Source organism: Eschscholzia californica, unplaced genomic scaffold (genome assembly GCF_041429995.1).
Source record: "Eschscholzia californica isolate CP2 unplaced genomic scaffold, dmEscCali1.0.p SCAF_1, whole genome shotgun sequence".
Lineage (NCBI taxonomy): Eukaryota > Viridiplantae > Streptophyta > Magnoliopsida > Ranunculales > Papaveraceae > Eschscholzia > Eschscholzia californica.
The window spans coordinates 10,110,091-10,132,988 of NW_028238198.1; the positions used below are offsets into that span (position 1 = coordinate 10,110,091).

The 22,898-nt window shown below is 34.7% G+C and overlaps 1 protein-coding gene across 1 annotated transcript; it reads left to right on the forward strand.

Moving 5' to 3' along the window:
- Positions 1 to 729: 729 nt before the first annotated feature.
- Positions 730 to 20,108, forward strand: LOC147563986 (cold-responsive protein kinase 1-like). Its single transcript, XM_086642481.1, has 8 exons — positions 730 to 1,296; positions 17,390 to 17,793; positions 18,105 to 18,224; positions 18,302 to 18,429; positions 18,532 to 18,745; positions 18,883 to 19,114; positions 19,223 to 19,373; positions 19,526 to 20,108. The coding sequence occupies exons 1-8, from the start codon at positions 920 to 922 to the stop codon at positions 19,859 to 19,861; spliced, it is 1,962 nt and encodes a 653-aa protein (XP_086498607.1). The 5' UTR covers positions 730 to 919; the 3' UTR covers positions 19,862 to 20,108.
- Positions 20,109 to 22,898: the final 2,790 nt, after the last annotated feature.

The window sequence follows — 22,898 nt, forward strand, 5'->3', positions numbered from 1 at the left end:
GTTATAGCATCTTCTAAAATTAAAAGCCCCTTAGCAATAAAATAGAAACATAAAAGTCAATCTTATTTGACTAGTTTCAAGAAAAGTCTTTATTCCCCGGAGAATTTTCTTTATTCCCCAAAGCCGTGACCATATTGATATGTGATATGTTATATAGTGGTAAGTCCTATTAATTTGCAATAATAGCGGCGGCTATACACGAAAATAATGCCAAGGAAAATAGTTTGGTGTGGATTCTACAGCAGACAAGTAAACAGACAAGTAAACTAACTTAATAGGATACGTGATGTTAGAGATGGATTGAGATGAAAAAATCTTACGACCAAGATGAGTCCAAGATATTGGATGATATAAAAGATATGAGACGGATCGAGATGAAGAGATCTAACAATCAAGATGAGTCCAAGATATATGAAGATCCAGAAACAATGAATATCGCGATATATACATGCATTGGCATTTACACCGCTCAAACAAAAACGTACCACTACTATGTGCTCCACCGCTAGGGATAGACTGTCATGCCACATATTTCAACAAGTTGACTGACAATAGTGTTAGCCAAAAAGAATCTACCGTGGTCGTAGGCCGTGGTGGACACCTAGTATTTATATATGTTATCAACATACAAGAGTAAAAAAAAATTATCAGAAAAATAAGACTGTCTTGTTAACAACATAATTATATATGTTATCAACGGTTTAAAAATATTAAGAAAACAAATTTTTATACATCAATTTTTTTGAGTAGGTTTTTTTTTCTTATTCATAGTGCAGATTTTGGACTTTTCATTTCTTTCCCATTATTATCCCTTCTATAAATTCATAGTTCCAACCTTCTCCAAATTATTCTCCCCTTCTCTCTATATACTTTCTCTCTTTAAAATCAAACACTAACCCATTTTCAGACTCTTTGAGTTATGAAACCCATCTTCTTCTTCTTGTCAATATTTACTTTACTGAATTTGGTTGCGATTTTAGCAGCTGCTGATCCCCAAATAAATCGGTTAAATAAAGGTTGTAGTTCATATAATGCAACTCAACAATCAATATTCCAAGTAAATCTCAATACAACTTTTTCAGATCTAAGGTCAGAGTTGAGTAATTCGAGTAATATATATAGATTTGCAACGGCTCAGAGTACTAGAACATCTGTTCCTGTATATGCTATGGCACAGTGTAGAGAATATATGTCAGTTGAAGATTGTCTTTCTTGTTTCTCAGCTGCTGTTTCTGAACTTAGAAGTTGTTCTACTTCTAATGGAGCTCGTGTTATCTATGATGGCTGCTTCGTAAGGTAAAGAATAATAATGATAATAGTTTATCTCGCAAACCTGAATAATAATGGCCCGAGAATCGGAGCCTACTACAGTCCACAAATGGAACGAGAATGGAGCCTACTTCTTGTTTCTCACCATAATTTATCTCTCAAATGAGAAATGCTAAATTGGGATGTCAACCGTGCGGGTTTGGGACGGTTCATCACCTCCTCAATTCCGTCCCATTATGAAACAGGTTTTACCATAAAACCGTCCCAATAATTAACCGGGGTGGGTATTAAATTAACTTACTCGACCCGATTATAAAATTTGATAATTCATAACCGCTGAACTTAATATGAAATGAGTCGGGTTGGGTCGGAGACAAACAAAAGTTTTTGTATTTTGTTTCAAAAAAATTATTTTCATTTGAAGGAATATATTATTGTTGACAAAAATTTATAGGAATTTGAACTTATGAGCCATAAACACTATAACTACTCAAATATTATGAAAATAAATTGATAATGTAAGACTAAAGTTTTAGAAACATAACTTTAAATGTAACATTTTTAATATACAACATACCACGGGGGGGGGGGGGGGGGGGGGGGGGGGGGGGGTACTATCTAACACCAAACCCGCCCCGAATCCGAATATATTTTTTAACTTCATACCATACCTGAACCGTTAAATAAACGGGTCGGTAAAATCCGTCCCATTAAGAGCGGGTTTCGGCGAAACCCCACCAGTTCGGACCAAATTGTCACCCCTAATGCTAAATGGACAAGGGATTGGAGCCTACTACAATTGGAACCATGATGTAGGTTGTATTTGTTTTTTATATGTCTGAATCTAAATTGACTAAACTGAATTGGTTGAATCTGAATTGACTGAATTGAAGTGGTCGAATATGAATTGCTCGATTATTTTGGAAGTTAGTATGTTTATTTAAATCTGAATTATTAGGTCTGAATATCAATTTTGACATTTATACCCCTATTATGTGTTTTTGACAAACGAAACGTACGCCCTAATTTCTCAAATCATAATCTATATAATAAAACAGAAGGTAAAACGATGACTGAGACAAACATCCTTTGTTAATAAAGAATATTGTCTAGAAGCCCTTCTCAAAATTTAAAATATAGTCCTTCGTAGAAATAAAGTTACCTATATAAAAAAACAATAATCCTTTCCTTCCCTATGCTTGAAAAAACGGAAATCGGGACTAGCCGGACGACCCGGGCCTAGCTATTAGTCGGGATGACAACGGGACCAGTCGGATTTAATCGGTTTATATATATATATATATATATATATATATATATACGTATATATAATAAATATACATTATATATGTATACTAAAAATATATTATACTATATAATAAAAAAATATTACATACTATATATATATATATATATAATACATTCATACACAAGTTTTCCAAGGATGTAAAACATTTTTATTGTTGATAAAAGAAAAATAGGTCAAAGAAAATGTTTTTGTTATCCACTGCCAACATGAGCAAGAGAGGAGGTGACAATAGGCTACTTTCCCACTCTCTCTCCTCTGTTTCTCTCTACAGTAACTGCCTCCTCTCCTCTCCTCTGTTTCTCTCTTTACCTTGATCAATTAGGAAGAGTTTTCCGGTGAAGGGTCTCCCTTCGCCGGAATTTCCTCTTTTATATGTACATATTATATCTTCTATCCTTCTTCTCCCTTCTTCCATTTCTTTAAAGAGAGAAAGTAAGAAGAAGAACCTTTACTTCCTCTGTTTGTCGCTCATCTTTCATTGAAGAGCATGATCCTCTCTGCAATTTCCCCCAAAATCACTACTACCCATAACCATTATAACTACCATAATGATCTCTTTCACTCTCGCAACAAATTTATTCTTCGATCTAGTTACTTTTGTACACAGAGAACAACTATTCTACCTCCCTTGATTAAATGAAAATGAATGTAACTACTTCATTTTTCTATTATTCTTGGTTGTTGTAATTATTTTGTTGTGAGTTTCTCCTTTGTTCTAACAAAGATGTTGATTAAGAAGATGAAAACGAAGATTATGAACCATGTGAGTAGAAAAGACAAGATTATGAACCATGGTAGGCAGTGAAATCCAACTATTCAAGAGTTGATGATGGCGGTTTTTTCTATGGTGGTGACGGTTTTTCAGTGATGACGGCGGTTTTCCGGCGACGGTTTCCGGCGACAATGGCGGTTTGCCGGCGAATGTGACGGAGATTTAAATTAGTTTTTCTTTATTCTGTATTATTTTATGTTTTGTTGACCTTTAGGGTCCTTTTATTCGTGATCTTTAGGATCCTTTCATCTTTTTCTTTCTTTTTCGTCAGAGTCTAGTCCAATTTCTTTCTTATTCACGAGGTACTTTGCATTTAAAGGTATGCAACTCTCATGAAGTTGGAAGAGAGAAATAACAATTTCATCCATGTAAACAATGTGATTTTATCACTTATGAATGGAAATCGATTCCCGTTGGTTAAAAAAAAAACATGAGCAAGAGAGAGAAAGAAGGGGGAGATAGAGAGAGAAAGAAGGGGAGGCCGAGAGAGGATCTTCTAGTACAAGGGAGAGAGAGAGAGGGAGAAAGAGAGAAAAAATCCGTGTGGTTATTGTGGTATGGAGGAACAGAGATAAAGGGATTGAGGAGCAAACCGAAATTAAAGGAGATCTATTGTTGATTTTCTTCTGTTCTAATTCTCTCTCTAAAGTTTCTTCTTTTCCTCCGAGTCTCTCTCTAAAGTTGTTGCTACAACTTCTCACTCTATACTAAGAACCCGATTGATAAAGATCGCAGAGAAATCCTAACAAACAAATAGGTTGGTAGAAATAGTAACCCAAAAACCCTAAAAAATCTACCAAAATCAGGTAAAAAACAATAAAAAATCTGGGTTGCTGGCCATTGTAGATGAATCGGCACCTACCTGAGCATGCTAGTCGGCCCTAGTCGGTTCCCAGGCGCCAGCTAACTCGGCTGCTGGAATCGACTAGGTTTCCTAGACCTAGTCGAGCGGTGGCGTCACGCCTAGTGTGTAAGCGGCGCCTAGGCGCCGCTTTTTAAAGCATAGTTCCTTCCTAGAAATAAAATAACTAATTTAAGAAAAAAAGAAACAAATAAATTTCAAGGGTTAAAAAAAGAAATTAAATCTTTCTCTCTCTCTCTCACTCTCAATACAATAATAACTAATTTAAGAGAAATGAAACAAAAAAAATAATAACTAATAAAAATCTCTCTCTCACAATAAAGTATAACAATAAATTTCGTAACATTTGATTGATACAAGTGTCCGTGACTTAGGGCATGGGATATACCCTAGTTAATCATAATTTCTCATACACCCTTGTCTAACATAAAAACTAAAAAGAAAACGTAAACTTAAACTTTTTCCTCTCTCTCCATCTTTTTATCGTCTCTCTCATTACCCCCTCTAACAGAAAATTCGACAGACTAAAATCCGACGAGGTTCACTATCACCCCCTCACTTTTTCTCTCTCTCTCTATATCTCTTTCTCTATATTTCTCTCTCTCTCTCTCTCTCTCTCTCTCTCTCTCTCTCTCTCTCTCTCTCTCTCTCTCTCTCACCTAACGGAGAACGAGAAGATGACAACTACAGAAATGATAAAATGAAGAAGAGAGAATTTTTTTTGAATTTTCAATGTGGTGTTTAAATAGTCGAGTTTTTTTTATTCTGTAATTTAGCGACCTGTTTAGGACTTGTTTTCTTTACTGACCTATGGGCACTAGGGTTTGTGATCTTTCTTTTTCTTTAACAAATCTAGTGAGGGTTTCGTCCTTCTCTTAGTCCCTCTCTCGCTAAAAGACCGGCGAAGTTAGATTCCCTCTCTTCTGTTGGATTTTGATGTCACCTAGTGTTCTAAGCGAAATCTCAGACATCAAATATGTCTAAAATCAGTTTCCAGGATCACATGTAAGAACTAAAGATGAACTAGATTGAAACGAAAGATTACCTTAATCGCTTTCCTTCGAAGTAAATTCGATGTTTTGTCCCGAAGACGAGAGCTTCAATCGTGGCTCCTCTACGTGAGACACCTGAGCAAGTTGACTTGATCTCTCTTCTTTAGTGTCAGCTAGGACCTTATTGATGTTTGAGAAGAAGAACTCTTCTTCTTTTACTAGACAGATAGGTTGAGAGTTTTTTCTATAAAATATCTTTCTACTTGATGTTATGGAGATTGATTTTTTCTAAAGAAAATATCACACATTTTCTGTTTAAGAATGGTCCTTATATAGAGATCCTTAAAGTTAGAATCATATTCAAATTAGGATTCAAAATGGACCAAAGAAATGATAAGACTCAGAATCCTATTCTGAGTGGGATTCCTAGATAGACGTTCCTGCTATCTAGGATTCCCATTTGATAAGGCCGGCCAGGGCAGCCCCTTGGTGGGCTTGGCCTGGCCGGCCCATTACTCCAGCCGGTCATCATGTGGGCAACCCCTTTAACTTGATCTGGGCCTCTCTTTCGGGTCTGGTTCTTCCTATCTTTGTCTGAATCCTATTTATCCGAACCTTTTGGGCCTATTTAGTTGGATAAGATCCAATCGTTTTCCTTGTTCCCACTAGTGAACTCTTTCTGATCAAGCCACCACTCTTTGGTGTAACCCGTTGTGGAATCCGGTCTATGTTAGCCGCGAATCACTGAAGTGATCTGATGATCGTAGTTGGCTTCTAACTAAGCATTACGATCCCTAATTCGACCGGACTAGATGATCTTCTGGATAAATTCATCATTATCCTATTCGACAAATTGAGCGTATTGTCATCTTAGTCGAAGGACACTCGTTCAAAAGGGCATCTCTTTCAGAACGAGAGGACATACCCCTCATCTCCCATCCCCTTTCTATTAATTATCTCTCTCTGTAACAAATTGACGACTTTAAAACCTCGCCAGATTCGTGAAGGCTCATAGATCTCCTTCGAAGATGGTGGTTTCCGCTGTGGTGGCGGTGGTCGTAGTTTGCGGTGGTGGTCTTGTTTGTGAAATTTCTAGTTTGTGGTGATGACGTGACCTATGGTGGTGGTGGTTTGATCTGTGGTGGTGGTTTTGTCGGTGGTGGCTTTTGTGGGGCTGAGACCATTTTTTTCTCTAAAATATAGGGGCAGAAACATCATTTGATATATTTAAGAAATTAAGCCACTATTTTAGACTTGTTTTGAAGTCTGAAATATGTGGGCTCTTTTTCAACCAATTCAGACTTTGGTCCAGTTCAGTCAAAGTTTCAGATTTTCTTAAATGCGAAAACAAACATCTGAAAACTGAATTTCAACCTAATTTAGATTTCATATATGAAAATATTAAAAAAAAAAAAAAAAAAAAAACAACATTGGAGTCAGCTCCAATTAGTCAGTTCATTTCTCCCTTCCCATGGTTTGATAAATTGGAGCCGGTCACAGACCATTCTAGTCCCAATCCTTAAGTCATTTAACATTTTCACTTTCAAATATTTTATCTACAGCTTGGGTCAGCTGGTGATATAGTCGATTCGACTCAAACAATAAAACCTTTCGAACTGACTTAATCCAGTAAATTAGTTTTTAAAGTTTAAAATTTGTTGTGAGTCATTCAGACAACCAAAGACACTCTGTTGTATAACAGTTATAAGTTTATATCATCTGGAAGAAAATTGAAATATAGCAAAATTCACCCTTTGTTTTAATAAGATTATAAAATGGTAAACAACATGAAAGCACATTTTGGCCGCTAGTTAACTTTTATAAATTCTATTTCTTTGTCATCGAGGCGCGCTGACCATTTAAAAAAATCTTATATTTCTTTTGGTTTCTTTTACCATTCCTTTAAGAAGAAAATTTTACTTTGCCCTGTGTCTTTCTTTCGTTGAAATTTGGCAATGACGACCAAGCAACATCTAAGATGCCTCGATTGAATCTACTTTGGGTTACTCCCCCAAAAGATGATCAATTCACCAAAATAGTCCTCTAAAGATGACCCGCCTTCTAATATGAGCTCTTTTCGAAATATTCCGCCAGACAATGTTAATACTGAACTTTGTCTTTCCCTTTTCAGCCTCTTTCATAAGTTTGTCTTCTTTGTCTACACTTGGTTGTCCAAGTGGTTGATATTGTTACCATAACAAGTTCTTCGGGTTTTAAGGTCTATGTTGTTGGACTTTAGGCCCCTTTAATTATTGGCTTAACTTAGTTGTCGTGCTTATCACATCTTGATGATGTATCAATGCCTTGTACTGACTATAATGTAGATCGTAGTCGATTTCTCAAAAAAAAAAGTGTCTTCTTTATCCTATTCATCTTCGTCAAAAAATGGTTGTTGGCACCGGCCACCCGTCAGCAACCTATTGTTCTATTCTCCCCTTTTTTGGTCGGCTACCACTCTCATAATTATCCGACCACCACCAAAAGAAATTCTTTTTCGGCACTAGAGTTTCTTTTTTGTCGGAGTCTTCTCCGATCTCAAATAATTCTGAGAGTAAAGAGGATTCATTTCCCAATAAAGGGGAAACTTTCACCGAAAAAAACACAATGAGAGAAAGAGAAGAGTCGAGAGACAAAGATAGAGGAAATAATAACAATAATGCACTTGTCAGTGGTTGTAGTGGAAGGTAAAGATGGATAACAAAAGAAAATATGTATTTTTTTTCAAAAGAGGATGTTGGCAGACGATCACTCGCCAGCAATCTTTCTCACACGATTAGAAGGAAAGAGGGTGTGCTGGAATTTCTATTGAAACGAACGGTAAAAGAGGGTGTGCTGGTTATCTTTGGACTTTGGAGGTACCATTTTGTTATAAGCAACTTTTCCTAATTTGGGTTCCGAGTGGTGTAGAATGTTTGACCACGACCCCGAATTAATAGCCGTCCAACTCACCTGTTAATTATTGGTGTTTTTACTGGAACTAAACCAAAATTAGGGGTGAGCAAAAACCAAATCAATTGACCGAACCAAACCAAGTCGAACCGCACCGATCGATTTTTGGACTAAACTGACCACCCTTCGACTCGGTTCGGCCGAAAAACCGATCAAATCCAAATCGGTCTGCTTTGACTCCGACTTGAGTTTCTAGAAACCGACCAAACCGAGCGGACCGAACCCTAAGGAAAAATGAAATAATAATTTTGTAAAGTTAGAAAGTGTTCAACTACAAAGGAAAAAAAAAATAGAAACCCCTAATCACCTCTTCCATACTACTGCCTGTCATCCTTCCTAGTTGTTGTTGTCGGCTTCATCAACCACAACCTATTCAACCTGATTGAAAGGTTTTAGAGGTAAGTGTCAACTGTTTTTCTATGTACCACAACCTATTCTTATTTAGTAAATTAAAATTATGGATTTTGTGTTCGCACTTATACTTCTTTTTCTGTTTGGAATGGTGCAAAATTACGATGAAATTTTAATTTTAATTTTCGGTTTATGCAATGGTGGAAAAGTACGGTGGGTTCCTAATTTTTATTTTCGATATATGCAATGAAATGAATAACATCAATTTACCATTTTCTTTAAATTGTGGTCGGTTAAACCGGTCAACTGAGCTGAGCCAAACCGAGTCGAACTATGTCGGTCGGTCGAATGATCAGCTCGACTTCGACCGATGATTTAGTCAAACCACCACTTATTGGTTCGACTTCGGCTTGAGCCAAAACCGAAAAAACCAACCGTTGCTCACCCCTACCCAAAACCAATTTAGTAGTCCCTTGGTAGATCACAACTATTTTTCAATGGAGCTTGACTTTTCATTATTATCGTCATCATTCATGGCGATAGTAGTTGGTCATCCCCCTAGCAATCCTACTCTTTTGTCGACATGAATTTTGGGGAGCAACTAAATTCAAATGAGGCTAAATATGGCGAAAATCTGGACCATCTATCACGTTTTAGTGTAGATTCCAACGAGATTTTCGACGTAGTAGCATAGTTGTCTGTTAATCATTTAAGTGAAGCTTGAAAAAACAATGATCATCGACAAATATTCTGGCTGAATCCTGGTCGAAGTATGTAGTTCGATAGAATTTAGAGAGCAAAATACTTTCTCTCCAAACCATGGTCTATTTAGTAGAAGTCAAATAACAAAGACTACCAACTAAACTGCTATAGTAAGTTCGATTCACAAATTTACCCTTACCTTTGTAGTCTAAACACTGTCTTCATTCAATTGGAGTCTTAATTGCATTACAATTCTCCATTTTGAACTGTTTCAAGATATATGCATCATATTTTAACTTTAACACAAAAATTTCTTCCCCGGTTTGCGAGACTTCAAGACCGAGAGAATATGGCATGAGCCCCAATCTGTCATCTCAAATTTGTTAGTCGTTGTTTCCTTGAATTCTTCAAACATCGTTGTATCACTCCCTGTAAATATCAAATCATCTACATACAAACATACAATAAGGATATTTCCATGAGAATTAAATTTGATATAGATAGTTGGCTCATAAGCACATTTTTCGAAACTACTTTTCAGAAAATATATATCAATACGAGTGTAGCAAGCCCTCGATGCCTGTTTCAATCCGTAAAGAACCTTTTTCAACCTTAATACCTTTTCTTCCTGAACTCTTTTAACATAATCAGGAAGTTGATCAACATAGACTTCCTACTCAAGTACGCCATTTGAAAAAACATATTTTACATCCATTTGATGTAATTTCCACTTATTTTGGGCAGGCAAAGCAATAACCATACGAATAGTATCAAATCTTACGACAGGTGTAAAAGCTTCATAATAATCAATATCTGGTTTTTGTTTGTACCCTTTCACCACCAATATGGCTTTCAAGTTTATACTTGGTTCTGAAAACCCATTTCACCCCAATGGTTTTCTTTCCTGCAGGAAGAGAAATTAACTCCCAAGCATTATTTTTTTTCAATGGAATGAATTTCATCATCCATAGCTGAAATCCACCCCACATTTTTTACTACTTCTTCAAAAGTGATAGGATCACAATCAGCAAAAAATACAAAACTTGCAAAATCTTCGTCAGAATCATCATTATCATTGGTTACAACATAGTCATCAAACCTTGATGGCATAACTCGTGTACGAGATGAACTAGGCACAAATCTAAATTTGAAATATCATGAGTATCAAGAGAATTGGTGTATTCTCAATTATTTGAGAATTTGAAGCTACTGTCTCAGTATCAATATTGATACCCATTTGTTGTTTTTCTTTAATTGCTCATCCATCTTCAATAAATTCCACATCCCTGCTTACAATAACTTTGTTGTTTGGGATTAAACAATTTATATCCCTTACTAACATTATTGTAACCAACAAAGTACACTTTTCACCTTTGGCATCAAATTTCTTTCTTCTCTCATCTGTTACGTGGGCATATGAAATACAACCAAATACTATCTTCAGGTGTTTTAGGCAGAACACTTTTGGTAGGAGACTTGTTCAAAACATAAATAGAACAAACAACAACTTCTGCCCATAAAAATTCGGGTAAGTTTTTACCTTTAATCATACTCCTTGTTATCTCAACAATTGTCTTATTTTTCCTTTCTGAAATTCCATTTTGTTGAGGTGAGTAACTTACAGTAAGCTGATGTTTAATTCACCGTTCCTTACAAAAATCAAAATATTAGTTAGAGGTATATTCACTGCCTCTATCTGTTCTGAGTACCTTCAAAATATATCCACTTTGTTTCTCAACAAAGATTTTGAACTCCTTCAATACTTCAAATGCCTCTGACTTCTGCTTCAAAAAATAAATTCAGATTTTTCTGCTGAAATCATCAATGAAAGTAATAAAATGCCTATTACCTCCACTTGATTCCACCTCAATAGGACCACAAATGTCAGAGTACACCAGTTCCAATTGCTTTGTAGCTCTGCCAGATTTTCTCACTGGAAAAGGGACTTTGTGTTGCTTTCCAAGAACACAACCCTCACAAGAACTATTAGAATTATCAAATATTGGTAATCCAGTAACCATATTTTTCTGAGCTAATAACTTTAAACTATTAAAGTTACGATGACCAAAAAGAAAGTGTCATAACCAATTTACATCTATAACAATTGCATTAAAACAAAAATGCAATGGAGTTTGTAAAGATAATGGAAACGTACGATCTTTTGTCATTTTCACCATAGGAACGATCTCATTAACTTTGTTCTCTAGTTTGCGAATCCCTTTATCAGTTGTTATCTTCATTCCTTCCTCAGAAAGTTGTCCCAAGCTCAATAAATTCCAATGCAAACTAGGAACATAATAGACATTAGATATATAATCATCTGAACCATCTTTCGGAGATATAACGATGTTACCTTTACCCATAATTGATAATTTGGATTTATTTCCAAATTTCACCTTTCCACTGGTTCATCTAACTGGTGAAATAATTCTTTCTTACCACTCATATGGTCACTGCACCCTGTATCCAAGTACCATTTGTCTGAATGATCATCTTCATTAAGACTGCAGGCTAATAAAAATATTTCACTTTCCTCTTCTAAATCTTCACCTGAATCTTCATCTGAATAATCATCTTCATCAATTATGCAGGCTAATAAAAAGGTTTCTCCCTTTTCTACATCATATTGAACAAAGTTAGCATGTTCAGAATATCTTTTGAAAAGTTTAACTCTACAATCTGATTTATAATGACCCACTTTTTTGCGACTTTACATTTTTCATACCTTCCAAATTTTCTAGATATCTTACCATGGATTTCTTCCTTTTTGTCGATAGGTGTTTCACCACTAGAACCACCTTTTTCAAACAGTTTCACTTTGCTTTGAAAAGCTTGTCTAGAGACCCTGCAGCAACTCTCAGGTTCATCCTATGTTCATGAGAACATAATAAACTCATCAAACCTTTAACTGACATACTTGAGAGATCTTTTCCTTCCTCAATTGCAGTGAGAAATAGTCAAAACGACTTGTCCATGATCTCATGATTTTCTAAATAACACGATCAGTTAACTTTTCACCATTAACCCACAATTGGGTAACAATAGATTGAACTCTAGAAAAATAATCAGAAATATTTTCAGAGTTAATCATTTTAAGAAATTCGAATTTACCTCGTAAAGTCTGCAACCTTACATTTTTTACCTTCTCATCACCCTTGTAGGATCTTTGCAACAAACCCACACTTCTTTAGCTATTTCAGCTCTTGAGATTTTACATTTTTATATATTCTTCCTCTCTCTGTACAAATCTTCCAAAATCCATTATATTAATGCTCTCTCTATCTTTTTGAAAGATTATCAAATTCTGAAAAATCTACCAAAATAGGAAAATAACTTTAAAGAGAAAAAAATCTGTTGAGATTGGAGAGAGAAATTTAAAAAAAAAAATCAATAAATAAATAAAATAAATAAATCTGGAAAGTTTGTGAGAAAATTTTGAAATTGGTTCAAAATTGCAAAGAAAATAAATAGAATAAATAAAAAAAATTTGGGAAGATCTGGAAACAAAATAAATAAATAAAAGAAATTTGTTCAAAGTTGGAAACAAATTTTCCTATACTTTCTTTCCAAAAAGTTTCTAGTACATAACCAAATGGTCAGTACATAAAACAATTCCCAGTACACAAGAAAATTCGTAGTACAAAAAGTGTCTAGTACATAAGAGCATCTCCAATGCAAAACTCAAAAAAATTTCTATTCGTCTTATTGGCGAGTTCCAATTGAGATTCTCACTCATAGGTGTCGAAAATAGAGATCCTCAATTCTTGTATGTCTCCAATGCAACACTCTAAACTCTTTTATTTTCTTACGTGTCATGGTTATTTTTGTAAAAAAATAATTAGTTATTTTGGAAATATACGAAGACTTGATTTCTATTGGTTGAAATTTAAATATTGATGAGTTGGACAATTAGAGATATCTCAAGAGGACACTCTGAAAATAGAGTGTCCTCTTGAGATATCTCTATTCCACTCTCGACACATCATCTTTGAGATCTTAGTTGAGTTTTGCATTGGAGATGATTTTTTTAAAAAAACTCAGAAAATCCCATGTGGCACTCCGAGTTTCTAAGATTGAGTTTTGCATTGGAGATGCTCTAAACAAATGAAAGGTACATAAAACAATTCCCGGTACACAAGAAAAATCTCAGTATAAAAGGTTCTCGTATATAACCGAATGGCTAGTACATAAAACAACTCCCGGTACACAAGAAAATTTCCAGTACGAAAGTGTCTAGTACATAACCAAATGGACAGTATATAAAACAATTCCTGGTGCACAAGATAATTCCAATACAAAAGTGTCTAGTACATAACCAAATGGCTAGTACATAAAATAATTCCTGGTACACAAGATAATTCCCAGTACAAAAGTGTCCAGTAAATATAAACAAATGTACATTACCAAGAAAAATGTCCTATAAATTTTCCTTGAAAGTAATTTCCATTTTGAAAGGAATGTCCTATAATTGTCCATCATATAAAGAGAGGATGTTTGAGAGAAGGAAAGAAGTTAAGATTGGAGAGAGAAAATCTATATAATAAAACAGAAGGGAAAGCGATGATTGGGACAAACATCCATTTTTAATAAAGCATATTGTCTAGAAGCCCTTCTCAAAATTTAAAATATAGTCCTTCGTAGAAATAAAGTTACTTATTTAAAAAACAATAATCTTTTCCTTCTTAGAAATAAAATAACTAATTTAATTTAAGAAAAAAAAAACAAATTAAATTTCAAGTGTTAAAAAAAGAAATTAAAATCTCTCTCTCTCTCTCATTAAAATAACAACTAATAAAAATCTCTCTCTCTCCATAAAATATAATATTAAATTTCGTAACATTTGATTGATACTAGTGTCCGTGCCCTAGGGCACGGTATATACCCTAGTATGTTTATAAAGAAGAAAAATACACAGAGAATCAAATAAATGGCGAACTACCAAAAAATATATGGAAACAAATCATTGAAAAACTACCAAAAATGAGGAAAATTTAAATTTAAAAAGTAGAAAATCTAGAGAAAAAATGAAAAGAGAAAGAAATCTGTTGAAAATTAAATGAGAAACAAATGACAAGTTTGTAAAAAGAAAAATCTGGAAAGAGAATTAGAGAGAAAATAGGAATTGGAGAGAAAAAAAAAAACAAAAAAGTAATTTGAAAAAGAGAGAAATATGTTGATATTGAAGAGAGAAATATGTGTGGGAGAAAATAATAAAATAAATAAGAAATAAATCTGGAAAAAGAACGAAAATGGCAAGTTGGTAAATTTTGTAATGGTAATTTTGTAAATTCGTGTAAAGTACAAGATTTGATGGCAGGTGCATCGGATTATTTTTCAGAGAATTTCGCGTTTCCCGAGGATTTTTCGATGGCACTTCCGTAAATTTTGAAAAGAAGAAGGATCTCTCGGAATTTTCGCGTACTCTTCCAACTCCGTGGACCTGCCTTCAATTTTTCAACAACAATGGATTCGGGTCACATTTTGGGCCCAATTTTGAGTTGTTGGTCCAAAACCTCTAATTTTTAACGAGCGGGCGAGCGGGATGAATTGATTAATGGGTTGTTTAACATTCACCTTTTTGCTAATAATGGTATAGTAGATGACTATTCTTCTTCACTATTAAAAAAAAAGGGAGATGCTAGAGAGCCCAAATTTTTTGAGCATTTTAATGCCCAGTTGATGTGGAATCACTAAAAGACAAGGTTTTTTCAAAGTTTGACTACGGTGGGGACCGCTTTTATTTCTAAATGAGGAAACATGTCACCCTCTAAGTACCAATTTCTAAGTGACTCTATCATTTCCCTAAAAAAAAACAAAAAAAAAGTATGATGAAACAATTATTCTGAAGAAATAGATACTAGTAAGGTTGTAAATGGTAGCTTACCGGATCGGAAATTGACATATCCATATATGATATCTGATATTCGATAATTATCGGACATATACTATATATCAATATTCGTATCCGGTTCCGATAATATTAAAGGATATTTGACATCCTATACATTAAAACAGGTCAGCCGGTTACATAAGTGACAAGCCTGACCGTCTATTTTTATTGGGAGTTTGACAAAGGTATCATCCGACGCTGGTATAAAATCAACTTTATGTAACTTAAATCAAAATAGAAGGGTATTAGTGCAAATCGATCATACTTTGTTAGGATATCCCTACAATAACTACTACCGAGGTATTTTTCTCCATACTCACCGTTTTCTCTATCAAGATTCAAACTTATTTATGAGTCGGTAAATATCCCTTCCCTACTTCTTATCTCTTATTAGGGATGTTAACGGGTTGGTTCCGGTTCGATTATCTCACTATCCAGAACCGGAACCTATTAAAAATTACTGTTCCGGTTCCTAGCGGTTCCAGGTCCGGTTCCATAATCTAAGGATCCAGAACCGGAACCTATAAAAAATGCGGGTACCCATCTGGTATAGGATATTTATCGGTTCTTTTAGGATTCTCATTTAATTGTTTTTAACACTAACTAGGAAGGTTATACTGCATTCAAAAACTCAATTATTTTTTATAGAACCTGTTAAATAAAAGATTCTTGAATAAGTTATTAAAATTTATGACAAGTTTGATTATTTTATATTTTAAGTTGCTATAAAATTTGTTATGAAATATAGTTTGATTATCGATTAAGAATTTTATGTTAAGTGAGAAACTAAATATGACATGATTAGAACGTAACTACTATAAAAGAAGTTATTAAGACCTTAAAATTTGTGATAGAATCGACTAATTACGCATTAAATTCGGGTATCGGGCACCCATCGGGTACCCGTCGGATATAACCAATAAGTATTGTGATCTAATCGGTTCTAATCGGGTATTAAATTCTTATCGGGTATGAAAATGAGGATCCAGAACCGGCATAAACGATTCCGGTTTCGGTTCAATTCGGTTCCGGGTAAATGGGTACCCATTGCCACCCCTATCTCTTATCTTCTTTATTTTCTTTCCAAATTCGGCATCATCTTTATTAATTGTTCTTTGTTTTTCCCATCTCCTAATAATTCTTCTTAGGAGTTTTGATTTAATTGTCATCTCCGGCCAAGAGGGATCCGTCGCGTCCGTAAGACGCGGCGGAAACCTAGTTTATATTAAAGGATATTAGATATTATCTAATATCTGAAACAAAAAGAGAAAAGTTTTATTAAGTGTAAGTTTTAGCTAATAGACTAAATAATAAAGGTCTCAGTTTTGGGGTATAAAAAGAAAAATCTCCAGGGAACAAAGAAGTCAATAAAAATTGATTTAGAGGGTATATTCTTATTTTAATCCAAAAAATTGATTTGATCAAACATTGCTCCCTAATCTTCATCTTCCCCCTCTCTTGTTCTCTCTCTCTCTCGTTCTCTTACTTATTATCTCTCTCTCGTTCTCTCTATCGTTCTCTTACTTATTATCTCTCTCTCATTCTCTTTCTCGCACTATCTCACATTATCTTTCTCTCTCTCTCTCCCTCTCTCTCATTATCTCTTTCGTTCTCACTGACTATTTCGCAATCGTTCTCATTCTTGATCTCTCTCTTTCATTGTAGATCACTCGCATCTCTCTCGATGTAGACCTATTTCTCTCTAGATTAGTCTCCCTTTCTCTTTTTATCTCTCTTGCAGTCTTTATCTTTGTTTATCATAGACTCTGTCTTTCCCTCTCTCTTGCGGTCTGTATCGATCTTTCTGTGTAGATCACAGAGTTCGTGGTCACAAAACATTTTGCAGAACCTCTCCTCGAGGTCAGGTGCCGGCAAAGGGAACACTTCCCTTCGCCGAAATAGTGTCAGAGAGATAGAAAAATATTCGATAAGCAGGTATCCGATAAGGAATATCCGAAATTTCGGATATTTTCTTCAAAAATCGAATATGGATACGGATTAGATGTCGAATATTCAGATATCCATTGACAGACTTAGTTACTAGAATGATTCAAATTGTAAAAGCACGACAAAAAGGTAATCCTCATAACTACAATTTTTCTTTCTCATTTTGTTTTATCTAAATTCTAGATGATGGGACTTTTTGTGAAAACAAATTAATCACGTACCATGTTAGACATTTCATCATAGAACATTGTTAGAACAAATTCTAGTTTAGTGTCTATGAATTATTATGAATACACTGTTTTAAGATATATGCTAAATTACCATATGATTCTCCATATCTCAAAAGGTACGAAAGCAACGGCTTCTTCGATCAGACAACTCTCCTTGGAAACACCGGAGTATGCGGAAACAAATCTTCAACTCGAGGGGCCATTTTCAACACTACAATTAATGAAATACTATCAGAACTTCTGATTTCAACCCCAAGAATAAAAGGGAAATATGCAGCCACAAGGAGAGAAATTGGTAGTGGTAGTAACAATTTTGTATATGTTGTAGCACAATGTGCAGTTTCAGTGAGTGAAAATGGGTGTAAAGATTGCTTGACTGTTGCCCAAAATAATATACAAGGTTGTGTTCCTAATACTGATGGAAGAGCAGTTGATGCTGGATGTTTTCTAAGGTATTCAACAACACCATTCTTCAAGGATAATCAAACGACGAATCTCACTCCTTTCTTAACACAAAACGGTTAGTTAAGATTTGCGGACAAACGGTTTAACCCACCATTGTTCTTGTTGTTAAATAGCTTCTTATTAGACTCAGAATCTTAAGGTACTATATAATAGTTTGAGTTTTTGGATTAAGTCATTCTTAATATGGTACCAGAGCTACATGTTCATCTCCTTATGTTATGGGTAGTTCGGGTGAGCATATAGATTATTTTTAGTTCTATCCATCCTAGCTAGACAATTGTGTTTTACAATTTCAACCCTTTTATAGCTAGTTCAAGCTTGTGTATAAGTACCACAAATACTTATATTACTATGGAATTACTCCAGGAGGTTCAAGCAAAAGGAAAGCAATCATCGGAGGAATCGCTGGAGGCGTTGCATTTTTAGCTCTAGTAATGTTCATCATATGGGTTCTACTAAGAAAAAGGTCTAAGAAGACCCCAAGAGGTAACAAATTAACAACTCAGGTATTTTTCCGTCAATCTTAATAGTTGAGAATAATCAACAAAATTTTCATGGTACAGGGGATATTTTAGGGGCGACCGAGCTAAGAGGACCAGTGAACTTTGATTATAGCGATCTTAAATCTGCAACAAAAAACTTTAGTGAAGAGAATAAGTTAGGAGAAGGAGGATTTGGGGATGTATACAAGGTACATTCTTATTTGACATGACTTATTTATATCATATCCAAATGGGAATTAACTCTTTACTTTCTAAGCGATCTTTTTTCTTTTGTTTATTTCTTGTTTTAGGGTACTTTAAAGAATGGGAAAATTGTTGCAGTTAAGAAACTTACATTTGTACAATCGAGCAGAGCAAAGACAGATTTTGAGAGTGAAGTGAAGCTTATAAGCAACGTTCATCACCGAAACCTTGTTCGCCTTCTTGGATGTTGTAACAAACGCCAAGAACTAATATTGATTTATGAATACATGGCAAACAAAAGCCTTGACCAATTCTTATATGGTATATAACTATATATATAAATATAGATGTCGCCTTCCTTCTTGATTTTCCAAATGTCGGAAACGATGTTTCTAAGACTTTTTTTGTTCTAGGCTCTGGTTACTATATTGATGTTTCTATATTTTCTCGATTGAAAGGTATTAAACGAGGTACACTAAACTGGGGGCAACGGTTTGATATAATAGTTGGTATTGCTCGAGGACTTTCATATCTACACCATGAGTTTCATGTATGTATTATACATCGTGATATAAAATCTAGTAACGTATTGCTTGACGATGACTTTCAAGCCAAAATCTCTGATTTCGGTTTAGCAAGGCTTCTTCCTGAGGATCAAAGTCATCTGAGTACCAAATTTGCAGGCACATTGTAAGTAAAAGAAAATGCAATCACTTAATACATTTCATATCTAGTATTTTCGACCAACCAAGTTTTATAGAATAAACCTAATCTTGATGTATGTATATATTTGATCAGGGGTTATACAGCACCTGAATATGCAATTCATGGCCAATTATCTGAGAAAGTAGATACCTATAGTTTTGGTGTTGTTGTCCTTGAAGTTATAAGTGGTCGTAAGAGTAACGACATTAAGCTTGAACCCGTTACTCAATACCTTCTTGAATGGGTAAATTTCATTTTAGTCTCATAAATCTTCTTTATCTCTTTATATGGCATGTCATACTGCTAGTGTACATCATCTTCACAAAAAAAAAATCGGTAAGTTTTATAATTTTATACTTTTAAGATAATTTAAATTTTATCATAATGGTTTAACAGGCATGGAGACTTTATGAAGAGGGAAAATTGATGGATTTGGTGGATGAAACCTTAGATCCGAAGGAGTACAGAGTAGAAGAAGTAATGAGAGTTTTAGAGATTGCTCTTTCATGTACACAATCCTCAGTTGCAGGTAGACCAACAATGTCGGAAGTTATTGTTCTTCTATTGAGCAAGAGCTCCATGGAGTATAAACCAACTAGACCTACTTTTATTGATGCAACTAATCGTGTTCGTGGTGATACATCTTCCTCTTCCATTTCGGGTACTTCATCTTCTTCTGTTGCTACTTCTTCTGTCGCTACTGTTTCCGTTCATGAAGTCTCGAGCCGTTGACTTGTAAGCTGCTAAAAATTCCAACCTAAGTTTTTTCTTTAGCAAACTAAGATGATGAAGATGTTAAGTTTGAACTGATGGAGTTGGATTCCTTGAGTTTCTTTGTGATGTGGAAAATTTAGTTATAGTTGTGTTGTGTGTTATACTTGTATGTTATAAGGAAGTCTAATCTTCCAAACTGTGACAATGATATAGTATGTAATAAGCAATATAAGAGAGATAAATAAAATAATGTTTATTTCGTGAACATTAAATATTACAAAAAATAAGTGAGGGATCCAAAATTTGGGGGGGGTGGGAAATGCGTGTGCAGACCATTTCCGGCCAGAAATGAGTTTCCAGTCCAAATGCCAGGACAACTCATTTTTTTCTGGTTTTCATTTTTTTTCTCCCCCCTCTTACCTTGGTTTGAAAATTCGAAATTTTCAGACGAAATTTTGGGATCCCGCCCAGGAAACTCTCTCTTCTCGTTTTCTTTCTCACTCTCAGACCTTCAGAAAATCATGGATGTTGATTATCTTCTCTTCCCCTCTCTCTATACAAATATTTCGAAATCTGGAATTTTTTTTCTCTCTCTAAAACCTTAAGAAAACCATGGGCGTTGATTATCTTCTTCCTTTCTATCTCTCTAAGTAATCTTCCTCTTTTTCTCTCTAAAAATTTTCTGAAAATTCTCCCCCTCTCTCTCTAACTAATCTTAGGAAGTTGATAATCTTTTTCCTTTCTCTCTTTCTAAAAGTTTATCGACTTCTAATATCTCTCTGTAAAAAATGTTTTGTAAAGTTTTTAGAGAAACAGACTCTCTATATAAATATTTCGAAATCGATTATATTCTTGCCATTTCTATCTTTTTGACAATATGAAAGTAGTAAGATTGAAGAGAGAAAATCTTGAGAGAAAATATAAAAAAAGGAATAAAATTTAGAGAGAAGAAAAATAGGAAAAATCTAGAGAGAAATTCGAAAAGTGTCTAGTAAATAACCCAAATGGCCAGTACACAGAACAATTTCTGGGAAACAAGAAAATTTCCCAGTACAAAAATGTCTAGTACATTACCAAATGGCCAGTACACAGTACAATTTCCAAGAGACAAGAAAATTTCCAGTACAAAAATGTGTAGTACATAACCAAATGGCTAGTAAACTAGACAATTTCCGGAAAACAAGAAAATTTCCCAGTACAAAAATAGCTAGTACATAACCAAATGGCAAGTACACAGAACAATTTCCAAGAAACAAGAAAATTTCCAGTACAAAAATGTGTAGTACATAACCAAATGGCTAGTAAACTGGACAATTTTCAGGAAACAAAAAAATTCCCAGTACAAAAATGTCTTGTACATAACCAAATGGCCAGTACACAGAACAATTTCTACTAAACAAGAAACTTCCCAGTACAAAAGTATGTTTAGTAGATAACCAAGAAAAATCGAAAATTGGTTACAAATTGGTTAAATTTGAGAGAAATTAGGAATTCGTTTCATTAATAAATCTGGAAAGTTGGAGAGAAAAATTCGAAATGAGGAAGATTTAAATTTAAATGAAAAACTACCTAAAAGTGAGGAAAATTTAAATGTAAAGAGATAAGAAATAAATATGGAAAAAAACAAAAAGAGAAATTTGAACCAATTTCGAATTTTGGAAAGAGAAATTTAAAGAGAAATATTTGTTGAGATTGGAGAGAGAATTTTAAAGAGAGAGAAATTTGTTGAGATTGGAGAGAGAAAAATTCTAAATTAGTTAGAAATTGGTTAAAAGTTGGAGAGAAAATAGGAATTGGTTAAATAAATAAATCTAGAAAGAGAATTAGAGAGAGAAAGTAAAAGAGTAAAGAAAGTAAAATAGTAAAGAGAGAAAGTAACAGAGTAGAGAGAGAAATTAAAACGCGGAGTGGCAATTCCCGAGATTTTCCCGAGTGGCAATTCCGTAAATTTCTGAGTGGCAGCTATCGTAAATTTGATAAAAACTGAATGGCGTTTCGGTATTTTCAAAAGAGTGCCTGACATGTTAGACTTGGTTTACATTTTTGGTCGAATTTGGACTGGGGCCTTATTTTGGGCCCAGTTTTGGGTCTTTCATCCATTCCCTCTAAATATTAAGGAGTTAAAGACTATACTAGAGTTTGGGAAAAGGCTCCTTCTCACCTTTAGATTTGGGTTTAAGGGTAAATCTAAGTTAATAACAGTGATAGAGAATGCAAAACTCTCAAATCGAAATAGGGGTGGAATCCAATCCAACGGTCGGAACTTAAACCAACCATCAAGAGAGATCAACTGGCACAAATCAGGAGTGTTAGATGTGACTTTAACTCCTGCTGAGGTCAAAAATTAGTTATCTCGGTTATTAGTCAGGAATAAAGACTTTGATGCTAGATCTTCTGTTTGATTGAATAATATTCTGTCTGGAAGAGCGATATTGCTCCTCTTAGCTCCCGTTCCTTACTTGTGAAAACCTGGAGGAATATCTGCAAAGAGTTCGGAAACCTCTCTGACGATCAAGACAGTAAGATTGCCTTTTGCAGTTAAAGAATGAGTATTGATTGATCCTTTAGGAACGTACCTTGTTTAAGGTGATGTGATGCCCTTTTATAGGTTGCTTTGGACCGACTGTGATAGACGATGTAGATGAAGTAGTTTGATCCATCGTTCAGGAGTAAGACTACTCTTAGGTAGTTAGAAGATTTAGGGTTTCTTTTAGAGTTCTTCTTGTGTCTTGGATGTTTAGAATTTCCTATGTTCAAGGATACTTCGTAAATATCCTATCGAATTGATAGATCTTCTATGTAGCGCCCCAAATCCCAAATCTCAAGCTAACTGCCTTGAAATCAAAGATTTGAGACCTTCAAACTGGATCCACGAGCAACGCCTACCATGAGTGCACAATCAATACCTGAAAAACAAAATAGCTGGGTTAAAACCCAACTGCAGTAGATTTCCTCAAACCTACGTCTCGGGTAGGCAAGCTCAATCCCCAATCAAGGAAACATTGCATTCATATTCATTATTGACGTTATTTGAAATTTAACGTGACAACTAACA